This window comes from Heterocephalus glaber, unplaced genomic scaffold (assembly GCF_053883595.1).
Source record: "Heterocephalus glaber isolate CG9 unplaced genomic scaffold, H.glaber_assembly_v1.0 deba00001594, whole genome shotgun sequence".
Classification (NCBI taxonomy): domain Eukaryota; kingdom Metazoa; phylum Chordata; class Mammalia; order Rodentia; family Bathyergidae; genus Heterocephalus; species Heterocephalus glaber.
Genome location: NW_028258369.1, coordinates 14,641,817 through 14,665,643, shown reverse-complemented (window position 1 = coordinate 14,665,643; position 23,827 = coordinate 14,641,817). Strand labels below are relative to the sequence as shown.

Genomic DNA, 23,827 nt, shown 5'->3' with positions numbered 1-23,827 from the left:
ACCACATTTCAAGTGTTCAGTAGCCATGTGTGGCCTCAGATTACTATAATGGACAATGCAGAAGGCATTTCCATCATTACTGAAAGTCCTATCGGACAGCTCCAGCATAGGATATCCCACGGCCAGTTAAGAAATCTACATGCATCACTTTGTCCTCAATGCCCAGGTACAGTTAGCAATTAATTATACATTTTTTTTTTGGTACCGGGGATCGAACTTGGTTCCTTGCACTTAAGCGCAGCAGGCGGTGAAACCACTGAGCTAAATCCCTGGCCCCTAATTATACATTTTTTTCTTAATGATTCTGTTAAATTATGAAAGCATTTTTGACACTATTACTATATGTATCATGCCTTCCCTTTATTATTTGGTTATTTTGCTCATTTAACTCTGATCGTGAAGCAGAACTCAGTGGCACTCACCTGGAATCTTAACACCCAGGAGTCTGAGGCAGGAGGATCACCTTAAGTTGACACTACTCTGGGCTACATAGCAAGTTCAAGGCCAGTCCTGGACTACGTGGTGAGACCCTGTCTCAAAAAAACAAAAGCAAACAAAATAATGAGGTCTCAAGAATCACAGAGATGAAGTAACTAGCCCTTGGTAAATGACTAGTATGTGGGGGATAGGTCCTTTGTCTCCGGTCTTCTGATTCCAAGTGCCTAGCTGGTTTCACCATTTCTTGCTGTTCTCCTCCTCACACAAGGATGGCAACAACACGGCATTTTATTCCTTGTCAAGGGTGAAGGCATCTGACCCAGAAATAATTTCTCTTTCTGAATCCAATTTGAGACAAACGTTTCGGAATCATAAAAATGAAAGCAATTGATTCACGAGGTAAAGCCAGTTTTCTATTGACATTATTTACGCTTTCTGTTTCTATTTTTAGCTTGAGCAATTTCGGGCCCTGCTCTTCACTTCTGAGGGGGAAAAAGAGAAAAAAATGGTGGACAACTTCCGCCCCCTTCAGCCCCTGATGAATCGCACCGTCCGCTCATCCTTCCGCCACGATTATGTGCTGAATATACAAGCGAAACCCAAGCCGTTGGCCAGCCAAGATGTCCATACTTAGACAATATTTTGCTTATTTTAGCTTTTTAAAAAACTGTTAACTAGACTATTTTAAATACCGGCACTAATAATATTTATAGGTATATATTTCTTTTCTTGACATTTCCAAGTCACTATCCTTGTAAGGCAGGAATAGGGAGACAGAACAATAGGAAAATAGCTAAGTGGTTACCATCAGGCTACTTTAGGTGACCATTTGTGAGGATTAAGGCAGAGGGAATTTCATGCCTACTGCCAGTTGAGACTGGCCTGTTTGGGAAATTAGGCTGTCGTCTCTCTAATCTTGCTTCCTGAGAAGGTCAGATAAATAATTTAGTTTCTGTTTGGTGAAGTGGAACTTTATTTAGTGTGAGTGATTCCATTTGGCTGGTCCACTGCAGCCTAGTACAGCAGCTTAGTTCAAAACAATGGCTTTCTGTAATTTTTATTTAACAATTTTCCATTTTTGGTCAGACTCTCGTGGCCTTAGGGCCTTAGTGCTACTCTTAGTTACTATCATTTCGAGGTTCAGGTATTAACATGCCATTCATAGGTTAGATGTGCATTTATTGGCATGAAAGTGCTTTATCAGTCTTTGAGAAATCTATTTGGTAAACAGATTCTTTGTTTGATAATAGTATTTATCACTAAAATACCAACAAGGGATACAAGTTTCTTTTAAAGCAACCTATTGGTAATTGTAATGTCTTTTTATGTATGACATTTTTAAACTGCCTTTTTATATTTATCAATCAATGGTTCTATAGAGTTATAAGTACGGATTATATTCAAAATGTTTAATAAATGGTAGCAGCAGAGACACTGACCACACAGAACAGAGGCCTTTTAGAAATGGCCACAGGGCCCAGACTGGTCCTTTCTGGCTGCATAATGACCATGAAGGGCCGGGGGTTTAGCTCAGTGGCGCCACCACCTTCCTCGAAAGTGCAAGGTCCTGAGTTCGATCCCTGGTACCAAAAAAAAAAATGATCATGGTATTAAGTATACTTTGTTTCAAAGTGGGAATGTATATTCTTTTACTAGGGCTTCTCAACAAATATGTTTGTTCCACTTTTTAGTTGACATAACTAATACATGATATGCTTACTTATTACCAATTTATGATATAGAAAAATATATTTTGTAATCATGAGACAACAAGGATTTTACTATATCTGGAAATCCTCTTACATTTCTGAAGATCAGATATTTTACTTAATGCCTTCATCATATAGAAAATATGTGCAGAATATTTTAAAGAAAATGCTTAGGGCCGCAGATTTAGCTCAGTGGTACCATGCTTGCCTGGCAAGCACAAGATCCTGAGTTCAATTCCTGGTACCGAAAAGAAAATGCTTCAAATGCCTAGAACAGAATTCTTTCATGGTACATTTAAAGAAATATTCTTTAATTGACTAGTAATCTAAAAGTCTACATTTATAGTATTAATTTGCACACTGTTATATAGAATATATTTAAAAAATAGAATATATTGGTAATATTTCCACAATGACAGGCAATCATAGCTTCCCTGTGAAACTAAATAAACTTGGGGTAGGGCTATACCTCGGTGGCAGAGCACCTGCCTAGCATGTATGATATTTTGAGTTCAATCCCCAGGACTGCCAGAAATGAAACTATCTGAACTTTATTTTATCTTCTCATTACTCAAGGTTTTTTGTAGGGTGTGTCAGTTAGCTTTTCATTGCAGTAACAAAGCACCTGAAAGCAACAACTTAAAGGAGGAAAGATTTGTTTTGGCTCACGGTTTCAGAAGTTTCAGTGCATGGTCAGCCAGTTCCATTGCTTCAGGCCTGTGGTGAGGCAGAAACACTATGGTGAATGGGGGTGGTGGTGGAAAGTTGCTCAGCTTATGGCAGCCAAGATACAGAAAAAGAGGGAAAGAGCCTGTGCTGGAGAGCTTTCTCCTTCTTCTGATTTTATTCTATCCAGGCCCACAGCCCATGGATGGTGCCACTCATATTCATGTCCCACGTGGCAACTGTCTCTGGGAATACTATCACAGATTCACCTAGAAGTGTGCTTTACTAATTTTCTAGGCATCTCTCAATCCAATCAAGTTGACAACCAAGATTAACCATCACATAAGGCAAGTGGTCAACTTAAGTCTCCCAATTTATACAGTGGTTTAGAAGACTTTTGTTATTAGTTACAAGAAGAGAATCTTGTCAGATTCGCTGAAATCTAAAATCTAGATAATTCACATGTTTTGGGGAATCGGTGCTACTGTTAGGTTTCCTTATATGTATCTTAGAATGTTTGCAACTATCTCTAAGATTGTGTTCAGATATAACACTTCATCAAAAACTAGAAGAATCTTATTAATATGCTGGTCATCTACTCTACAAGATTGGATTGGATGAACACTACTGAACTGTATGTACACTTAAGGACGATTCAGATGGAAATGGGAATACCTCAAATTTCAAACTTCTGCTTGTCAAAGAAAGCAGTCAACAAAGTGAAAAGGCAACCTAGAGAATGGGAGAAAATGATTGCAAATAATCTACCTAATAAGGGTTATTATCCAGAATATATAAGGAGCTTCTGTGACTCAAGAATAATAACAACAACAAACCAAATAACCCAATTTAAAAATGAGTAGAGGAATTGAATAGACATTTCTCCAAAGACTATATACAAGGAGCCAAGAAGCACACGAAAGATGCACTAATTACTGGGGAAATGCAAATCAAAACCTCAGCAAAATATTCCTCACACCCATCATGATGGCTGCCATCAGAACAAAAAATCAGTGTGCAAGGATGTGAAAAAGTTAGGGCCCCTGTACACTGAGGTTGAGAACATACAATGATGCAGCCAGTATAGAAATCAGTTCAGAGATTATTCAGAGAACTAAAAACAGAATTACCCTGTGGTCCAGAAATCCCCTTTCTGGGTATATATCCAAAAGATTTCAAACCAGGATCTCAAAGAGATATTTGTCCATCCATTTTCACAGCAGCATTATTCACAATATCCGGGAGTTGGGAGCAACCTAAATGTTCACTGACAGATAACTAGTAAAGTAAGTGAGCGCTTGGCTAGCATGCAGAAGGCCCTGGACTTGATCACCAGCACTGAAGAAGAAAATAAACACAGTTAAAAAAAAAAAAGGTTAATGCATGCAATTGATCTATGTCAAACTATAGTTACCTTTCAAAGGGTAAACACACAAAATATGCATTTTCCAGGGCACACGGGGTTTCCATCTGGCCTCTTGCAAACTCTTAGTGCAAAACTCTGTTGCAGGGAGTCTTCCAGATAGGAGCAAAACCAATGTTCAGAATGATTAACTTGCTCTTCTGTCTTAGAGGCACAAAGAATGCATTCATAAGGTGACTGTTTCCTGGTTTACTGCTCCTGATTTACTTATAGCTGCTATTCTGGTATAATTATAATAGAGCCCCTTTTCTTCTCAACCATGTCCTGGTTTGCATGGCAAATTTTTGGTCTCTTCCCCTGCAAATATTACGGAAACTGCCTTGAGCTTGTGGTCCCTTCTATCATGATTTTGTCATATGACCCTCCAAGAGGCACTGTAAATATCTTGGCCATCCCTACACCTCTGCAAGAAACTTTTTACGTCTTACACCTTCCAAAGTGATAACCATCCTAAACATAAAGGTAAAAGTGATGCCTGCCTAAACATACAGGCGGACAATGGGCCTAATATTTCTCCCAGGTTTTGAGAAAGACTTTTGTATTAAAATTGCTGCTCATCTTTATTAAATAATACTAGATTGATGAAACTTTCTTACAATATTAATAGCTCTCAAATGACTTTTCATTCCTATTTGTTTTGGCATATAGGATGTCTGTAAAATTAGTGAGACACCCTTTGACATACAGATCAGAAAGCAACTGGAAAACTCATAAAGGATTTACTAAAGAAGTGGTGAGAAGAACCAGCCAACCCTCCATAGCTCACCTCTGCTGACATTGCCATACAGGGCAAGCTGCCAGCCCCTGTCTTCCTTCCCAGGGCTACATGGTGTGGAGAAAGTTCACTGTGCACTGGTTCCCAATTGTCTGGCTTCGGTGAGATAGAATGCATCATACTCAGCAAGTTACACAAAGCAGATGTATTACTTACATATAGGCAGCAAGGGACAAAAGCAGCCTAGGATCATTTGTAAGCTGGTCCCCCAAGGCTCAAAAAAGCTGCCCCAGGATGGATGAAGACTTGACCGTGTAACCCCAGTCAGACTACAATCTGTGGGATCCCAAAAAACAGCCCTCCCCAGGTTACACGCCTCAGGGGCTGCAGGACTCATTGGGCTTGGAAGACCATCCTGCTTCCAGGGGAGAGTGGAATAAAGTTTGGCTGTCCAGGGCGGCTCCTCTCTAATTCAAGATGGTACGTTCCCAAGGCAAGGCAGGAACAAGGTCCAGGCTGTCTCAGGTAGTTCCTCGCTCTGTTAACTTTTCATAGTTGTGACAAAACACCTGACGGTAACAGCTTAAAGGAGGAAAGGTTTATTTTGGCTCCTGATTTTGGAGGTTTCAGTCAGCTGGGTCCATTGCTTTTGAGCCTGTGATGACACATAGACATGGTAGAAGGATATGGTGGAGAGAAAAGCTGCTTACTTCATGGTTCACAGGAGGGAGAGAGGAGGGAGGGAGGGAGGCAGGGATGGAGGGAGGGAGGAGAGAGAGAGAGAGAGGGACAACATACAGACTCCAAAGTCATGCCCCTATGACCCATTTCTTTCAACTGGGTCCTAAGTGTCCGATATCTCCCAAAAATGCTGTCAAACTGTGATCTCATCAATGGATTAATCCATTGAGCAAATTAGAGCCCTCATGATCCAATCACCTTCCAAAAGCCCCACCTTAGAACATATGAAATTTTTGGGGGAACTTGTAGATCTAAACCATAACATTCCCTATGTCAGGACACTGCATGCTCAGTATATGCTATAGTCATTCTTGAGAACTATAAGCAAGAAATGCAGGGAAATTAGGTTGGTTCAAGGTCACCCAGAGAACTGTCCTGAATGTGGGTTAAGGTAAAGTTGACTATTCCAAAACCAAGCATCCACCCCCTAAAAGTTTAGGAAGATGTCTTTTCTTATTGAATTCAAATGTTGGTAATTATAGTTTTGAAGTGGAATTGGCCTTTAGAGTTCTTTCTGTAATGAAATTAATTTGAGCAAATCAAGCTTGTTCATGAAAATGAATTCAGTAGTTAACTATTGAAATAAATGTCTACCTCCTATAAAAGGAGATTTATATTTGTTTATAAATTAAAATAAAACAAAGTCTACATCTGTATCTTTTTACAATTAGGAGTATCTTCCTAGAATGTATCTTTACTTATTGTTCTGAGTGAAATTCTGATCTGATTCATAAGAAATGTTAAAGCAACCCAAACTCTAGTGCTTCCAGAGTGGTAGCAACTCTCAATTCTAGCTTAGGCACGGGGACCAGCAAAATCGGTGACTTACATAACTACAGCATTCTGTGCCACCCATGGCATTCTCTAGTTTGAAAATATAACTGCCAAATCTCCAACTTCATAAATTCTAAGATTTAGTGTGAGAAGCATACCAGGGAAGGCAACGCATGCACTACCCTGTGATAAAGGTAGAAGACATGCGCTGGAATGGCACTCTGACTCTTGAGGAGGAGGGGATATCAGGAAGTTTTTTACACCTATGATGGCAATGATGACAGGACAGCAAACGTTTTGGAGATATTCACTGTTGTCACCAGGCACATATAGACATATAGCTTGAGCTATCTCATTCAATCTTTTTTTTTTTGGTACTGGGGATTGAACTCAGGACCAGGCGCCACTGAGCTAAAGCCCCGGCCCTATCATTCAATCTTTATCATAAAAGCCTTTTTTTTTTGTGGTAGTGCATATTGAACCCAGGCCCTTCATACAGGGCTATATCTCTAGCCCTTTTTTGTTTTGCACAATTCCTAAATTCTCCAGACTGGCCTCGAACTGGTGACCTTCCCACCTCACCTTCCAGAGTGCTGGAATTACAGACAAGCACCAGTTTACTATGAAAGCTTTATAAGATGGGGAATATTATTTCTGTGTTCATTTTCACAGATGAGAGAATTGAAGATTAGACATTAAGAAATTTACTTAAAGCAGGTGCACGCCTGTCATCCCAGCACTTTGGGAGGCTGAGGCAGGAGGATCACCATGAGTTCGAGGCCAGCCTGGGCCACATAGTGAGTTCAGGGCCAACCTGAACTACAAAGGGAGACCCTGCCTCAAAAAACCAAAAAAAAAAAAAATTTACTCAAGACCACAGACAGCCAAGGCTTGAGTTTCTTGGAACATTCAACTACAAAGCTTATGTCTTTAATTATTTATACACTGAGTTTGGCAAGGACAATTTGGAGGTCAAGGGGGAAGAGGGATATGTGTTGCTAAGTCTTAGTAAGAGGGAGGAGGGTGAGGTTTTACGCAGCCTTGATCTTCAAACTGAAAGATTCTGGAGGAAGGACTGGAAGAAGTAGGGCAGTTTATTAATGGGGTATATCAGTGATTTCATTTTATTTTTTTTTATTTATTTATTTTGGTACCAGGGATCGAACTTGGGAACTTGTGCTTACATGACAGGCAGCGGAACCACTGAGCTAAATCCCCAGCCCCATCAGTGATTTTAATTTGGAGACAAGAGGAACTAAGCTAAGCCAGGGAAGTTATTCAATCACTCAAAAGATGGGGTGGTTAATGTGTCCTTGGGTGAAACATTTTTTTTCTTAGCATTGTTCCTGGCCTTGTATGTATACATCACAGTCTGATTTTTTTTTGTTTTTTGTGGTACCGGGGATCGAACTTAGGACCTTGTGCCTTGTGAGACAGGCGCGGTGCCACTGAGCTAAATCCCTGGCCCTCACAGTCTGCTTATTAGGCTGATTTTTACTTTCCCAATTTCTCATTGCCCCAGTTTAATTCCCCATCACTTCTCTCCTAGATTACTATGATACTGTACTCCAGTTTTATCTTTTAAACCTCTATGTTGTAATTCACAGTAATTTACCTAAAACACAAATATCACTACAATAGGCTGCTACTTAAAAGCCTTGACTAGAGAATGTAATTAAAGTATCTTAGGGCCAGGAATGTAGCTCAGAGGTGCAACCTCTGCCCGGCAAGCAGGAGTCCCTGAGTTCGATTCCTAGTACCAAAAAAACCCCAAAACATCTCAGCAAGTCACACCAGGCCCTCACCTATAATCTAGCCCCAGTCCACCTCTTCTGCTGCTCCCCTCACTGAACCCAGGGCCTTTGCACTGAGCTACATCCCCAGCCCTTTTGTAACTTTTATTACTTTTTATTTTAAGATAGGACCTTGCTAAGTCACTACGTTACCCAGGCTGGGCTCAAAGTTGCTTCTCAGAGTGCTGGAATTACAGGCGTACACCACCGTGCCTGACTTCCGTTGTTTGTTGATGTTCTCCATTCGCACGTTAAATTCAATTATTAAAATTCTCGCTGTTCCCAGTATATTCTAGTTTCACCTCTCTGTGCCTCTGCTTATGAGGATTTGCTTAGAATTCTGTTCCTACCCTTCACCACGTGGGTGAAGGCTATCTTTCTTCAAAATTCAACTCAAGCATCAGAAACTCTCCCGGAGTTCCCATGTGGAATATGTTAAGTAAAATTCATCTTTGGCTCCATATATCACCTTATCTATACCTTAATTGTGAACTCCTTGGGAGCAGTGTTTTATCTTGGCGTCTGCAGACATTAAATTAAGGTAGCCGGTGGGCGTGACTGCAAGGGGGTGGAGTCTGAAGCGCTGATGGGTGGAGCCGTGGAAGGGGGCGGGGAATGAATAAATCATGAGGGACGCAAAGCGCGCAGTTGTGGGAAGAATGAAGTTTCGCGAATGAATGAGAAAAGGGGGGAGAGGTTTACCTTTGACCTCCAGACCCCTAGACGTCTCGGTATGCTGCGGGGTGGGAAAAGATGGTGCTAAAGCACTAAGGAAACGTTGAGGAGAAAAAGATTACTTCCAGGGTGGTGTAAGAGCTCTAGAGGAGTTTTCAGGAAGGAGACATTTATTTAGCTAGCGTTTTAGCAGATTAGTAGTAGTAGCTGAGTACCTCCCCGCCTCCCTGCCTCCCCGCCTTTGGTCTTTGGTCTCGTCCAAACTGAAATCACGCTACACTTGCGCCTGCGCCTTGCGGCTCTTAGTCCCGCCTCTTCCGTCCGGGTGGGGGGGCGGGGCAGCGTCGGCAAGATGGCGGCGCCGGAGTGGTCAGTGTTTCTTGAGAAACGGAGGTAGGCTCCGCTAGAGGAGATGAATTGGCAAGAAAGGGGACGGCATAGGCCGGATTTGGGTATGGAAGATGAGCAGGCAGGGAGGAAATGGGAGCTGAACCGACGGAGCGAGCCACCGCAGCAGCTCCAACCGTAAACGTTTTCGAGGTGTGCTCCTCACTGACACCGGCGTCGGTGGGCTCGGGGAGGTGAGGTGCGGACAGGTGGCAAATGGGAGAAGACCTGCTGTCTGGGCGTGGAAGGGTGAGGTGATGGCAGTGGCGTGTTCTGTAATTAAAACTCGTTTCGCAAGGTTTCTCTGCCGAGCTCCCGATCGTTTTCCTGTCAGCGGGCGCGGAGAAGCGGCCAGCGCTGCAGGTGCAGCCGCTGATGCTGTTGTGTTTGTGTTTTCCAATCTGCCAGCCACAAAAAGTACAGGGCCGCGCTCAAGAAGGAGAAACGAAAGAAACGCCGTCAGGAACTCGCTCGATTGAGAGACTCAGGTAGTAGACTCGTCCTGTTTTCTGGGTGTGAAATCGCTCCTTTCCTCCCCCCCAAACTTGAGGCCCCAGTGTCAGAAGGAAATCGGATACTGTATCCCGTTGAGCTGCTGTGGCTGCTGCCTTTCGGGTAAAGCTGTGTTAGACCCGTTGGCAGGAACAGTTCTAACACGCTAAAGAGTTAAAAGTCGAGGTGAATCATCATCCGCAGATTTCTGTTTACTAGCAGTGTTTGTAAAGTAATAGTACAGGTGCAGGCATCAGGAATCACAGCAGCTACCTGTAGCACAGTTCCCACACATAGCAGGTATTCCTTGGATAGTTTTCTTTGTAAAAACCAGCAGAAATCGAGGGTTTCAATTTGTCATTTTGGAAGTTTTCCTCAAAGTTTAGTAATAGAAGACCCTTTGTTGACGCAAATTAGTGTTCTTTTAGTACTCATCAGCATAAAACTAGTTATAAAACTCTTATTTAACTATAAAACAATACATGTACAGATTATAAATCCAAATGAAATTAAACCTCCAGTAAAATTCATGCCTACATTAATGTAATGCCAAGGATGATGTGAAGCAGATGCTTTTCACAACATGAATAAGATGCTGATGGGAGTTTGGAATGCCTCTAGTACTGTTGTTCTATGGTAGTTTATCATTTTTTCTCCATTAAACTACTATAACTTTCATTTGTACAGCTGGCCATGATGCCATTTGGCCTTCGCATGGCAGAACCTGACATTTATATGTTAAACGTACCTATTTAATACAATAGAATTAGGATTTATAAATGGGGGCAGGAGCACTAAAATCACACACGAGTATGGGGTTCCAATAGTTGCCAGCCATGTTATCCAGACTATGATTATTTATTTATTTTTCATTTTTTAAAAAAATTTTTCTTTTATTGGTACATTTTAGGTATACAATATAATGACATTCATCATGGGAAATTTGCACCTTTACATAATCTCTCTTGGGACTATGATTATTAAATTACCCTAGACAGTATATGAACTCCCAAGACCATGGCCTCATGTAACCAGGATTCTTGAGCCTTGAGAAACAGACCTTTAGAGGCTTCATTTATCACTGGAGTCCCCAAGTAACTGTTTTAGTAGCAGCACTTGGAATAGATAGTATGGAAGAAAGAATTTCTGTGTTTACCTGCAACCTGTATCAGCATCTTTCTCTTAGTGGTTGAAAACTGGTCTACTAGAGGCAGAACATAGTGTCAGGGATAAAAGGTAAAACAAGAGTAGGCCAGAGTTATTGATGGCCTCATTGCCCACCTACCCCTGAAGCTCCCTGCTTCCTTTCCTCATTTAATCTGTTTCATCCTAACATACATACCTTTTTAAACACCCTCTTCCTTTTTTTCTTTCCTTCTCTTAAATCTTTAATAGTTGATATTTGTATTGTGTTGATGTTTTGTTTGTCTGACTTTGAAAGGTGCATTCAGAGTGAGCTTTCATGGAGTCAGGTGGATCATATCCATTGGCATTTTAGTCCGTTGAAGGATCCAGGTACTGGTCTGCCCAAGATTATATTGCTAGTGGGAGATCTAAGACTCAGCATCTGTCTAGTTTTGCCCACTCCAATTCATGATCCCTTATTTACTGGTTTTTCATGAATACTGTGGACTGTGGAACACTGCTCTTTGTTGTAGCACGCATCAGATGGGCAAATGTTACCCAGAAGGCTGGACCATCAAGAGCATTGCTGTAAGAGTGTACTGGCAAGTGATTGGCAGAAATTTCTGAAATAGTGACCTTTCAGTAGCCTTTTTTGCACCCAGTTCTACTTGAGTTAACCCAAAATGAACTGCTTGCAAGTTGCAAAACTGTAGCCAGAGGGGCCGGGGATTTAGTTCAGTGGTTCGGCTGTGTGCCTTGCAATCGCAAGGTCCTGACTTTGATCCCTAGTACCAAAAAAAAACCTACCCAGATTTTGTATATATTTACATGTGTAATACAATTAGATATATTATTTGTTTGTTTGTTTTCTGTTTTTTGGCAGTACTGGGGATTGAACCCTGGGCCTTTGCTCCGACCTACATCTCACAGTCCCCTTTTATTTTTTATTTTGAGACAAGGTCTTACGAAGTCACTAAGTTGTCCAGGCTGGGCTGGAACTTGTGATCCTGCTGCCTCAGCCTCTCAGAGTGCTAGGATTACAGACAGCGTGCACCATCATGCCCAGCTAATAGTATTTTGCTTATATGTATCCTTGCATATATTTTGATTGTGCCTATAGAGAAAATGCTACACTTAGAACTGTTACTGATCACCTCTGTGGTGTGAGTGAGCTTGTTTTAGGGGGGATGGAGAGTGAGTGGGTCAGTATCAGCTGTATACAGGCCATGTCTAGTCTGTGGACATATCTCTGTGAGGTAGAGCCCTATTTTCCATGTCATGTTCTCTGGCCCATTATGAACACTAGATCATTTATTTATCTGAATATTTAGACATTATTTTATGTGAGATAGAATTTAGCCTAAATTTTTGGTATGCTTTAATTTCAAGTGCTAAAATAATTAAGTTTATTTATTTAAGAAAACTAAATTATGTTAATGATCTGGGACTTAGTGAGCCTTTGGTTAGACCTATACCTGAAATGTGTGATAAGCGCAAAATCTTTTTCCTTTAAGCCTGAAATCATCTGTTATATTTCCTTAGGATTGATACATTTCCCTCCCCCTACATTTCTTCTCCATTTTCACTGCTTGTTTCCCCCTCAAATTTAAATTGTAAATACAAGAAATATATTTTTCTTCTATTAAAAATTATTTTACCTTGTTTTTCTTTTGACAGTGTTCCAATGTTTAGAAAGTTAAAAAAAATAATACAATATTTATGATCTCTTCCCGCTAGATTTGTCAATTGTTAACATTTGGCCTTTTTATTTATATAGAGAAATAGACACATACCAAATTTTTTCTGAACCTTTTACACAGCATTGGCAGGTATCACAGCACCTCATCCCTAAAACCTTCAGCCTGCATCTCCTCAGAATAAGGATGTTCTCCTACAGAACCACAGTACCAAGTTTGTACCAGTGTAAACAAACAGGAATTCGGTGTTGTGATATACAGGCCATATGAAACTTCCTCAAACCAAGACTGATTGTTTTGAAAAGGTCAAGCCCTTTGTCCCGTGGGATGCCTTGCATTCTGGATTAGTGTATCCTCTCATGATTATCTTTGTGTTATAAACACTCCTAATGACAAAATACTACAGAGCAGGTGTTGTAAAGGTCTTATTGCATGCATTTTAAGAGCTATAATGTCAGGTTGTACCACTCCTAGTGAACAGATTACCCTTTGGGAAGGGTTCATTTTTTCCCTTTCCAGTTAGTCCTCATCTGTGGGGTGATATTTTGAGATGATGTAAATGTCCTTTTCCCAACAAGCTTTCTTCCAACATTTTTTAACATCTGTACATTAATTTTTACAGTGGGAATTACAAACGTGATAATTTTTCTACTTGTCTTTCTGCATTTTTTAGTTTCCCTTCTTTTCTAAAGATGGATGTTCCTTCCTATACCCTCACCACCTTTTTGAATATCACAATGGAACCATTGATTGATTTTTAAATTTAATGTGTTATCCACTAGCATTATTCTTTCTTTTTGGTACTGGGGATCGAACTCGGGACCTTGCGCTTGCGAGGCAGGCGCCGGAACCACTGAGCTAAATCCCCGGCTGCCGTTATTCTTCTTGATGGTCACTTTGTAATAAGTTTAAAACCCTTATTATTAGAAAATTTTTACAGGTTTATTTTTGCTATAATTATAAAGATTGTACGTATTTTTCCCCTCAATTATTGACCAAGGATTTAGAATACTCAGTTTAATAAAACATTTGAATTTCCTCAGAAGCCTCACAGAAGGAGGAGGAAGAAGACACTTTAATTGAAGAGCAACAACTAGAAGAGAAGCAGTTGGAGAGCGAGAGGTCAGTACTAATTGAAACACTAATAGAACTCAGTTATTTTATTGCAGTATTATCATCCTTTACTAACTAGTACTGGTTTTCTGTATAAAATCTTGTACAAAATAGGTCTTATGAAATGTCCTGTATAAACTACTTAAATTAAGCTGATGGGCTAAAACTAGATGTTATCCTTTTTAAAAATGGAAATATTTTTCACTGTTTTTGGTAATTGGTAAATGCTTTAAAAAAAAACCCCAAGTAACAAGTGTAAAAAGTGAAAATTGTTATAGTGAAAAGTTGTATTTCATTGTTTCAAATGTACATTTCTGAATTAGTAAATTTGAATATCTTTTTATATATTTTATTGCCTATTTGTGGGTTGCTTAAGTCTTGCACCTTTCTCTTTTGGGATACTTGCTTTTTAATGTTTTGTAAGCAATGTTACTACTCTATTAAGGATATTTGTCATATGTGCGATGTATATTTATCTGTTGCCAATCCTAACTTGGCTTATGGTATTGCTATGGTTTGATATTCGTGTTGTTAACTTGCATTATGAATGATGTCTCTGACTCTAAAAGGTCTTCCCTAATCCAAGATGATGAAAATATTCTTTCTCTTAGTATTTTTCAGAGGGTAGTTTGTTTTGTTTTAATGTGGCACACACTAATGTGAATATGTTTAATGCCACTCAACTGTAAACTTACAAATGGTTACAATGCTAAATTTTAGGTATGTATACCTAAAATTTAGGTAAATTACCTAAAATTTAGGTAATTTTAGGTATGTACCACAATAAAAAATACAATTTTTTTTAGAAAGGACAAAAAACTTTAATGGTATTTTCTAGCTGTTTAGCAAGATCACTGGAAATGTTGCTGCTTTTCTTGTAATTGGTTCCTGTTAGCTACCTAAGCATATAAGTAGCTGGAATTATCAAAATGCCCCCCTCCCACCAAAAAAAGAGTAGCAGTGATTAAGAACATGGAATTAGGTTCACCCAGATCTGAGTTCCCGCCCTGGCCCCTGCTACTTAATAGCAGTGTTCAAATTTTTAATCTCTCTAATCTTCAATTTCCTTGTCCTTAATAAGGAGATAAAATCAATAGTATTTGAATTGTGAAGATTAAATGAGATGATATGTGTATAGTGCTTGACAAGTGTTAGGAGATGCTGTAATTATTGGCTTTTATTATAGATTTCTGTTATGAAGACATATATATATATAGTATGAAATAGAGAAGTTTTATTTTCTTGTTTACTTGAAATGCATCTTTTAAATTGCATGTACCTGTGTTCCTTTGATCTTTGTTTATTCCTCTATAAGTTGCATACTACTTGAATTAATGTTGAAAAAACAGGAAAGTTATGTGAAAATATTATATGGCTCTATGTCCTATTTCAAAGCAGATGTATAGTATATTCAAGTTATTAAATTGTCAAGTTTTTAACATTTTACTTTTCTGTGGTCTTAAATTTGTATACCATTTGGCTGAATTGTATACAATTAATATGTTCCTCAAAAGATTCATAAATCAGAGTTCTACACACTGAAGCATCTATATGGTTCCCTATAGCATGCATAGGAATGCTGCTTTATGCAATACACTGGCTTTTACCATGGCTAAAAGATGTGTTCCTGGAATCGGTGGTTGGAGATGGGATATATTTTCCCATAGAATATTTAAGTTATGGTTAAGTCCTCAGGCTGAACATACAACCTTATTTAATTCCTAATGTTGCTGAAGTAATATTGAAGAGTTTCTCATATTTCATTTCCCTTTTACAAAATAAGTGAGAAGATAAAACCTAAACATCTGATTGATAAATAAACTTTGGAAACACAACCTCTATTTAAGTTAGAAACTTGTGATATTGATGTTTGAGAATCTTACTGGTTTTAGGTAACAATACTTCTTATAATTGGTCATTAAAAGAAACTAAGCTGAGTGTGGTGGCACACGCTTTAATCCCAGCACTCAGGAGTCTGTGGCAGGAGGATTGCCAAGAGTTCAAGGCCATCCTGGGCTATGTAGTGAGTTCAAGACCAGCCTGAACTACAGAGCAAGAGCCTGTCTCAAAACAACAACAACAACAACAAAACTATACACTTGCTAATTTATTTTTATAACTTCATCTTTTAAAAAATATCTATAGGTTTCTTTATTTTAAAGTTATGTTCACAATGTATCCCCCCCCAGTAGTTAAATGTTTGAAGGTAGTCATAGGAGTCTCTTAGTTGTATGAGGCAGTAGTCCAAAGGTTTATGGTAAGAGATGCCCAGTATTCATATTGCTGCAGTCATGGATTTGCACGTGAGGAAATGACACAGTGAAACCCATTAATTTGTACAATTAATATGTATTCATAATTATAATAAATGCATAGAATATGAAGAATATGAAAAGCTAAATGTTGCTTTGAAACTTGTTACCCACCTATTAGCACCTCGTCATCACTGTGATCAGCCTAAAGGTAAAGTCCTAGTGTTATCCTTTCATATAAAAGATGTGACAGCTACTCAGCACTCTGGAAGGCTGAGGCAGAAAGATCCTAAGTCTAAGCCCATCCTTGGCAACTTAGCTAGACTCTGTCTCAAAATAAAAAGGAGCAGGGGATGTAGCTCAGTGTGAAGGCCCTGGGTCCCATCCCCAGTACTGGGAGAAAAAAATGTAGACATAGTAATTGCACCTTATTACTCTGTAGGGAGATAAGTCTGACTGCTTTTTCAAAAGCTCTGCTCGTATCTTCTGGTTCTCTTACCTCTACTTGACTGCTTTCATAGTATTTTAATCATTTCCAAAACATGTCATTTTTGTTTTTGTTTGCTATTGCCTGTGTGTGTCTATTTGTAGTTTAATTCCCATTTCTTTTTTTGATTACATCATTATATTAATAGGCAAAAATTACATGAGGAGTGGTTGCTGAGGGAGCAGAAGGCACAAGAAGAATTCAGGATAAAGAAGGAAAGGGAAGAGGCAGCTAGAAAACGACAGGAAGAACAAGAGGTACAGTATTAATTCAATAATTCACTAGCTGAGTACTGCAGTTAACCATGATAACTTTCATTGAGTTATTTATCTTGAACTGAAAACAACTGATATCCATTTTACCAGTAGTTTTAAAGTATTCATTTACTTGCTCTCTGTGTTAAATATGTTTAAAAAGTGAGCCTAAAAATAAATGACCTTCTTGTCTTTTTTTCCTCTAAAGAGAAAGTTAAAGGCAGAATGGGAAGAACAGCAGAGAAAAGAGAAAGAGGAGGAAGAGCAGAAGCTGCAGGAGAAGAGAGAAAGAGAGGTGATTGCTGTCCTAGGACAGACATACAGTGTGTCTTCTAGCGTGCACGTGAGCTGTATGATGGGTTGGAAGAAGCTATGGGCATGTCAGGCTTTGGTTTTTGTTTTCTTTTAGGTTGTATCTTTTGTTTGTTTGGAAAGGGTCATATTTTTAGTCTAAAGATACACTAGAGTTTCCTTATGATGCTCTTCTTTGGGTTGGTGGAGAGGCAGATTCCTTAAATTAAGGTTTTCTTCAGCTTTACCCAATCCCTTTATATCAAGGATTAGAAAACTTTTTCTCTGAAGGGCCAGATAGTAAATGGTTTAGGCTTTAATGTCTGTATGGTCTCGGTAGCAAAGTGTACACTCTGCCAGTGTACCCTGAAAGCAACCACAGATAATATGTAAATGAATTGCAGTGGCTGCATTCCAGTAAAGCATTTCTGCAAAACAGCCAGCTGGCCCCTGCTTTACACTCTGTACCGTTGTATAGCGAGTAGCATTATTCTGTGGTTCTATTGTGTATGTGTTGACTTTGTTAGAGAATAATATTTTGTATAGTTTCCACATCTATTTTGTTCATAGGAGATTTAGCAGCTTATGACATATCAGCAAGAATTACTTGATTTAAAGAAATAAGGAATTCAAATATTGAGAAATTAAGAAATCTAATATATATATATGTCTTCTATATCGTCTAGGATTCCTTTTTAAAAGATTATTATGCTGCTTTTTTTTTTTTTTTCTTCTGGTACGGGGATCAACTCAGGACCTTGAGCTTGCAAGGCAGGTGCAGCACCACTGAGCTAAATCCCCAGCCCTGCTGCTATTTCCTAACAGTATATTTCAAAAATAACATGGGTCGCAAAGACCCAAGTTCGATCCCTGGTACAAAAAAAAAATAGCATGGGTTCTCTTTCTTTAACCGATTCATCAGGATGTATCTTTTTTGGAATAATGCTAAATTTGAAAGCATAACATTGGACAGTCACCTTGTAATGGGGAAAGATGGATTTGTTTACGTCCTAGTCATGATGGAGTAGAAGCAGCCTCCACAGCCTTTGTTCTTGTGTTTCAGGCATTTGTTCCAATGCAAATTTTTGACACTTTTATTTGAGCACTGCTTTCTAATGAGGCAGCATCATTCTAGGTTTTTAGGAGGCACAAAAATTGTTTGGAGCTTGTCATATTTTATAGAGAGGAATCAATTCCTCTTTAACTGTAGAATACTCTTCAACTAAGGCCTTTCAGGGATCAGGCTTATTTTAGTTAGTTAGTTTTGAAACAGGGTCTCGCTATGTAGTTCAGGCTGGCCTTAAACTCACTGTGTATCCCAGGCTGGCCTTGAACTCCTGGCAATTCTCTTGCCTTAGCCTCCCGAATGCTGGGTTGGATTACAGGCCTGCACCACCACACCCAGTTTTAAGGCTTCTTTTAAATAAATGCTTTTGTTTCAAAGGAAGACTGGTGAGATGTTAAGAAGTTGATAAAATGAAATAGATTCTAATATGTATAAGGGAATATGCAGTGTGTGTTTCTGCTTTGTGTTTGTTACATCTCTGATGGACAGAGATAGAGCAGTGAGAAACAAGTCCCTCTTTATTGACTACTTTTCTAGATGAGGGACTCAGATGATGAGTAAACAAAATGATCATTTAAAATATAGTAAGATAATGTTAAGTTTCTTTCTTCTTTTGGTACTGGGATCGAACTCGGGTCCTTGTGCTTGCGCAGCAGGCGGCGGAACCACTGAGCTAAATCCCCAGCCCAATAATGTTAAATAATATAAAAAAATAAAGCAAAGAGTGATGTGATGGAGTGATGGGGATAGAGCAGTACTTAGATTGCCTGGTCAAGGAAATCTCCCAGGACGCAATAGTTATCAAGTAAGAAGCAAGACTTGAGTCTTTTGTATTTGAACCCACACCTGAGCATAGAGATCTTGGGGGAAGTGGCCTAGAAGTGGAAAGAAGACCAGGGTGTCTGAAACCAAGAGACCAAAGGAGAGTAGGGCAGGGGCATGGGAAGAGTTCAGAAGGGTAGGAAGGGTCAGATCATGCAGGTCCTCTTGGATTTGGAGGAGCGCTATGGATTTTATGGTAAATGAAATGGGAAGGAATTGACGTGTTAAAATGGGAGTGACTTCATTACATTCATACTGTTACCTTCAACAGATCAGAGAATGGGGGATGGGGAATGGTGACTAAGCTGGTAAGAGGGAAATAAATAATGGTGGTTTGGATGGTGGTAGTGCTTTAAAATGATAACTACAAGAATTTGGGCTGTGTTGGAGGCAGAGTTAACAGGACTCTGGCTGGTAGGTTGGATGAATGGAGAAGGAAAAGTAGGGTGCTCGAGTCACATTTTTAGGTTTTTTGTTTGAACAGATGGGCAGGTGGCAGAACTATTTATTGAGAGGCTTATTTAATTAGGCTGTGGGGGTGGGTGGTAGAGGAGAACAGGAGCTCTGTTTTGAACTAGGGGTATAGCACAGTGGCAAAGTGCATACTTAGCATGTGTAAGGCCCTGGGCTTGATCCCCAGCACCAGAGAAATTAAAAAACAAAAGATCTCTGTTTTGAGCATGTTAAATTACCACAGACTCTTATGTGACCAGGTAGAGTTATCTGGTAAGTAGCTAGATACAAGTCTAATGTACAAACATTCTTCATTTAATGACCGAGTCATGGTCCTGTGACCAGGTCGTTAAGTGATTTGGTCGCTAAATGAGGAATTGCATATAGTATGTACAATACAATATTTAGAACAAATATATGGTCAAACACCAACTTGATGACTTTGCTTTTATTTGCGTAACTCTTCCATGCAGTACTGTAATGTATAACCACATAAAACTGCAGTACTGCACTGTACAGTACAATCAGTAAAAATTACAGTACTGTGTAAACAAGGTGTACTGTACAAAAAAGACATTGAGGCTCTATAAATAAGATGTACAGAGCTGTACAAAAAAAAGATAAATCATACGTTTCAACAGTTGTTAAAACAGGTAGGCCATTAAATGAGAATATCTATTGCTTTAAGGAGCTAGAGAAGAAGAGTCTGCGGAACATAATTTAAAACTACTTTAATACCAATTAGGTAGAAATTTGCTGGCACATTGCAGGATATCTTTTGCATTATTGAAAACTTTGAAATTTTTCATCCATCCTAATTACTACTGGTCATATATTTTAGCTTCTGTTAAATATTTATGTTTCACCCAGCATTGTATTTTATAATAGTCATTAATACCTTATGTTAAAAACTATAACATGGTATAATATGGTCAAATATACTAAACATTACTGTTACTAAAACCATCATGAGATTATTTTAAATAGTTTCCAATTTGATCTGCAATTTTAAAATTCTAAGCTATATATCCTTTGAAAGTTTTTCAGAAGATGCTTAGAATGAAACTCAGAACCAGAAGCTGTGTGTGTGCGTGTGTGTGTGTGTGTGTGTGTGTGTGTGTGTGTAAAACATTGTTGTACATGAGATTCTTAACCAGAGAAACCAGATGTGACTTAACCTGACTTTCAGGCTTTCATTAGTTCTATGTTTGCACCATTTGTAGGAAGCGGTACAGAAGCTGCTGAATCAGGCTGAAAATGAGGTATTTTAAAGACCTTTCATTAAGACTTTGAGACCAATTAATATTTCATTAGAAACAGTAGTTCCAGTAATGTTAATTTTGTGGTGGGTATAGGCTATTTAGATCATGTCTGGATATGTGGTACCACTTTTGTCTCTCTTGGGTTTATATGATGACAAACATTTATTGATGAACAAAACCAAACAGTATTGAATCACCCTGTGTACTGTACTTGTTTAGGGTCCTTCAAGTATGTCAGCAGCATCACATATTGTCAGTCCTAAATGGCCAGTTTACCTTGACTCAGAGTAACTTCTGCTTCTCTCAGTGGTGGTTTGCCAAGTCTTTGGACCCTTTTCAGGATGGATGGACAGAAGGGAAGTCTTGGTGACTGCCCATGCTAGCAGTATTGATGCATGGTCAAAGAAAGTGACTGGGCACCAAGAGAGTATCTTGTAAAGTCTTAATTGTGTATTATATTATATCCTAAATGTGAATGTTCTCAAATGAAGCCATTTTAAAATTTTTGGTGAAACTATTTGAATATTTTGGAAATATGTAGTCTTTTATGGATTATTTATACTACCATAAAGTCATGGTTATTTTCAGCAGTTGGAAAATGGTACCAACTGGCAGAACCCAGAACCACCCACGGATTTAAGAGTAATGGAAAAAGATCGAGCCAATTGTCCATTCTACAGTAAAACGGGAGCTTGCAGATTTGGAGATAGGTAACTAATTTTGCTTTATTATGTCAGAATGAAGTGATTCAAAATGGTGATGTCTTTGAGTTCTCCTTTTGAGAGAAGCATGGGCTTCAGTTTGAAATGTTCATCATCAAGCATCTGCGGCTTTCTTGCTGCTTCTCTGTCTCCCCAGCCAGTTGTCCTCTGTCCCCTCCAGCTCTGTTCCTGCCCAGTGTGTCCTTTGCGGTCCATACCCTTAGGAAGAGCTTTTGTTTGTTGCTTGCTTTCTGTGCTCGCATGAGTCCACAGTGAACAACTGCGATGGGGAAATACTATATTTGAAGTGATTGGTGCAGCCAGACTTTATTGTTTGAATAGCAAACAGCATGTTCCAGAATAGGGTTTCCAAGATTGGCGTGTGTAAAGGGATGACATCTGTGAAAGACAGGATCAGATTAAAGGAGCAGGAGTTGAAGTCACCCTCTGTCAGTGAGTGTGCTTAGACTCAGGAACAGGCCTGGGTCCAGGCTGCCGTGGCCTTTTCCTCTCCCTAATAGGCCCGGGCACGTCTGAGCACTGAGTGTTTGCTGGTATTTTCATAACTGTTACCATTGACATTATTCTCCGAGACATTCTTGCTCCCTGCTTCTTTTGGATCAGTGTTTTTGAAGCAAGACATTCATGCAGAAACAGTGTTTATCTCTTGTCTTGTAGGAAATATTTGGATGCCTACTCTATGACAAGTAATAGTTATTTTATTATTTGGCTTATTTATGAATGAACAAGTCAGGGTAGATAAATAATTTCCAGTCTATCTGAGGTGAAATCTAATTGTTATTATATATTTATTCTGTGGAAGAGAAGATCCAATCCTAATCTTAATGTTTTATTAATCCTAAAAATGGATATGATTAGGAAAATTCATATGTATTTAATGAGAGATTGAATGTCATCTCTCAGGTATATTAAATTACCCATGCCATGAAGTTTTTTTTTTTTCTTTTGGAAATATGAAATCTTTTTTAATTTAAACCTTTGCATAATTTTTCATTTGTTAAGAACAGTGGCTCGCAACCCTGGATGCATATTAGAATCATCTAAAAAACTTTAAAATTATGTCCCACCTCATAGTGAATAAATCAGAATCTAGAGACTTGGGGAATCTTAGTTTTGAAATGTCCTCAGGTATTTCTGATGTGTCCCAGGATTAATGTACAACGTATAACTCCTTTTGTATTTTATGACTGGGGTTGTAGATGCCCAGAATACATGTAAAAGGACTCACAGGGTCAGCTGACCAGTAGAAAGTTTCCTCTTGAACTGTGAACAAAGGGTATTCCCTTGATATCTTTAGAAGAATTTCCCAAATGTTGATTTAATCTCAGTAAAAATCAGTATAAAACGTCCCCCACCAAAGAAAAATGTACAGTACATTACCTTTCAGAGACAGCTGAGACTCAATTTGAATTCAGATTTGCATGAGTAGTTGGACCAAATTACCTTTAAGGTTTTACATTTGCAAGGTTCCTTGTTTATATCTAGAGTACTTCCTTAAAATTGAAGACTTGTGGATGTCTCATTCTGGATTCTCCTTCTGTTGGGGCATAAGTAAGGGGAGATGTCCTAAACGGTTTCAAGAACTTGGTTGATGCCAGGTGTGGTAATACACATCTGTTATTCCCAGCTCTTGGGAGCCTGAGCCGGGAGGACTGTTGTGAGTTCGAGGCCAGCCTGGGCTACTTAATGAGTTTAAGGCCAGCCTGAACTACTTGGCAAGACTCTGTCTCAAAAAAACAAAGCAAGGGCCGGGTATTTAGCTCAGTGGCACCATGCCTTGCAAGTGCAAGGTCCTGAGTTCTATCCCCAGTATTGCAAAAAAAAAAAAAAGCGAATAAAGAACCTGGGTGACAGATACTTCCTGTGGAAAGGGGACTGGCCTGTCAGATTCTCAGATGCCATCTCTGAGCCATTTTAAAGAAACATAAATAGTGGTCAAATTAGTTTGTGATAATTTCTTACTGTTTTCATAGACATATGAAATTTCGCCATCACACTTATCAAAGTATGAGAGTGACATAGGTATTTTCATCATTCAAATGATGAATCGTGACATGAAATTCTGTGACACTGCTAGTTATGAAACCCAGCACCATCCCTTCAGACAAGTACACTGTTCTGCTCCCTTTTACTGAGAGTCTCAGTGACTTGTTCCAGGTGACACAGCTGTTAATTTTTTTTTTTTTTTGGTACCAGGGATCGAACCTGGGTCCTTGCGCTTGTGGGGCTGGCAGCGGAACCACTGAGCTAAATCCCAGGCCCTAGCTGTTCTTTTTAATTTTTATTTATTTATTTATTTATTTATTTATTTATTTGGTACCAGGGATCGAACTCGGGTCCTTGCACTTGCGAGGCAGGCGGAGGAACCACTGAGCTAAATCCCCGGCCCTAGGTGTTCTTTTTAATTTTTATTTATTTATTTATTTAATTTATTTTTTTGGTACCGGGGATCGAACTCTGGTCCTTGCGC

At 39.1% G+C, this 23,827-nt stretch overlaps 2 protein-coding genes across 11 annotated transcripts in view; both read left to right on the top strand.

The window, feature by feature from the left end:
* Ca5b (carbonic anhydrase 5B) overlaps nt 1–8,547 on the top strand; it is a 121,405-nt gene extending 112,858 nt beyond the window's left edge. For all 4 annotated transcript variants that reach the window (XM_004866102.4, XM_004866107.4, XM_004866105.4 and 1 more), the window contains one exon: nt 890–8,547. In XM_004866102.4, coding sequence (XP_004866159.1) covers nt 890–1,072 — 183 coding nt within the window. In that variant the 3' untranslated portion in view covers nt 1,073–8,547. The remainder of the gene's footprint in view (nt 1–889) is intronic.
* Nucleotides 8,548–9,257: 710 nt separating this feature from the next.
* Nucleotides 9,258–23,827, top strand: part of Zrsr2 (zinc finger CCCH-type, RNA binding motif and serine/arginine rich 2) — a 30,339-nt gene continuing 15,769 nt past the window's right edge. For 2 of the 7 annotated variants that reach the window (XM_087193692.1, XM_087193691.1), the window contains exons 1-7: nt 9,258–9,327; nt 9,730–9,809; nt 13,679–13,757; nt 16,636–16,744; nt 16,950–17,036; nt 20,597–20,635; nt 21,224–21,345. In XM_087193692.1, the coding sequence (XP_087049818.1) occupies nt 9,287–9,327; nt 9,730–9,809; nt 13,679–13,757; nt 16,636–16,744; nt 16,950–17,036; nt 20,597–20,635; nt 21,224–21,345 (557 nt within the window). In that variant the 5' untranslated portion in view covers nt 9,258–9,286. The other 5 variants (XM_087193694.1, XM_021245298.2, XM_021245297.2 and 2 more) reach the window with 5 other exon arrangements.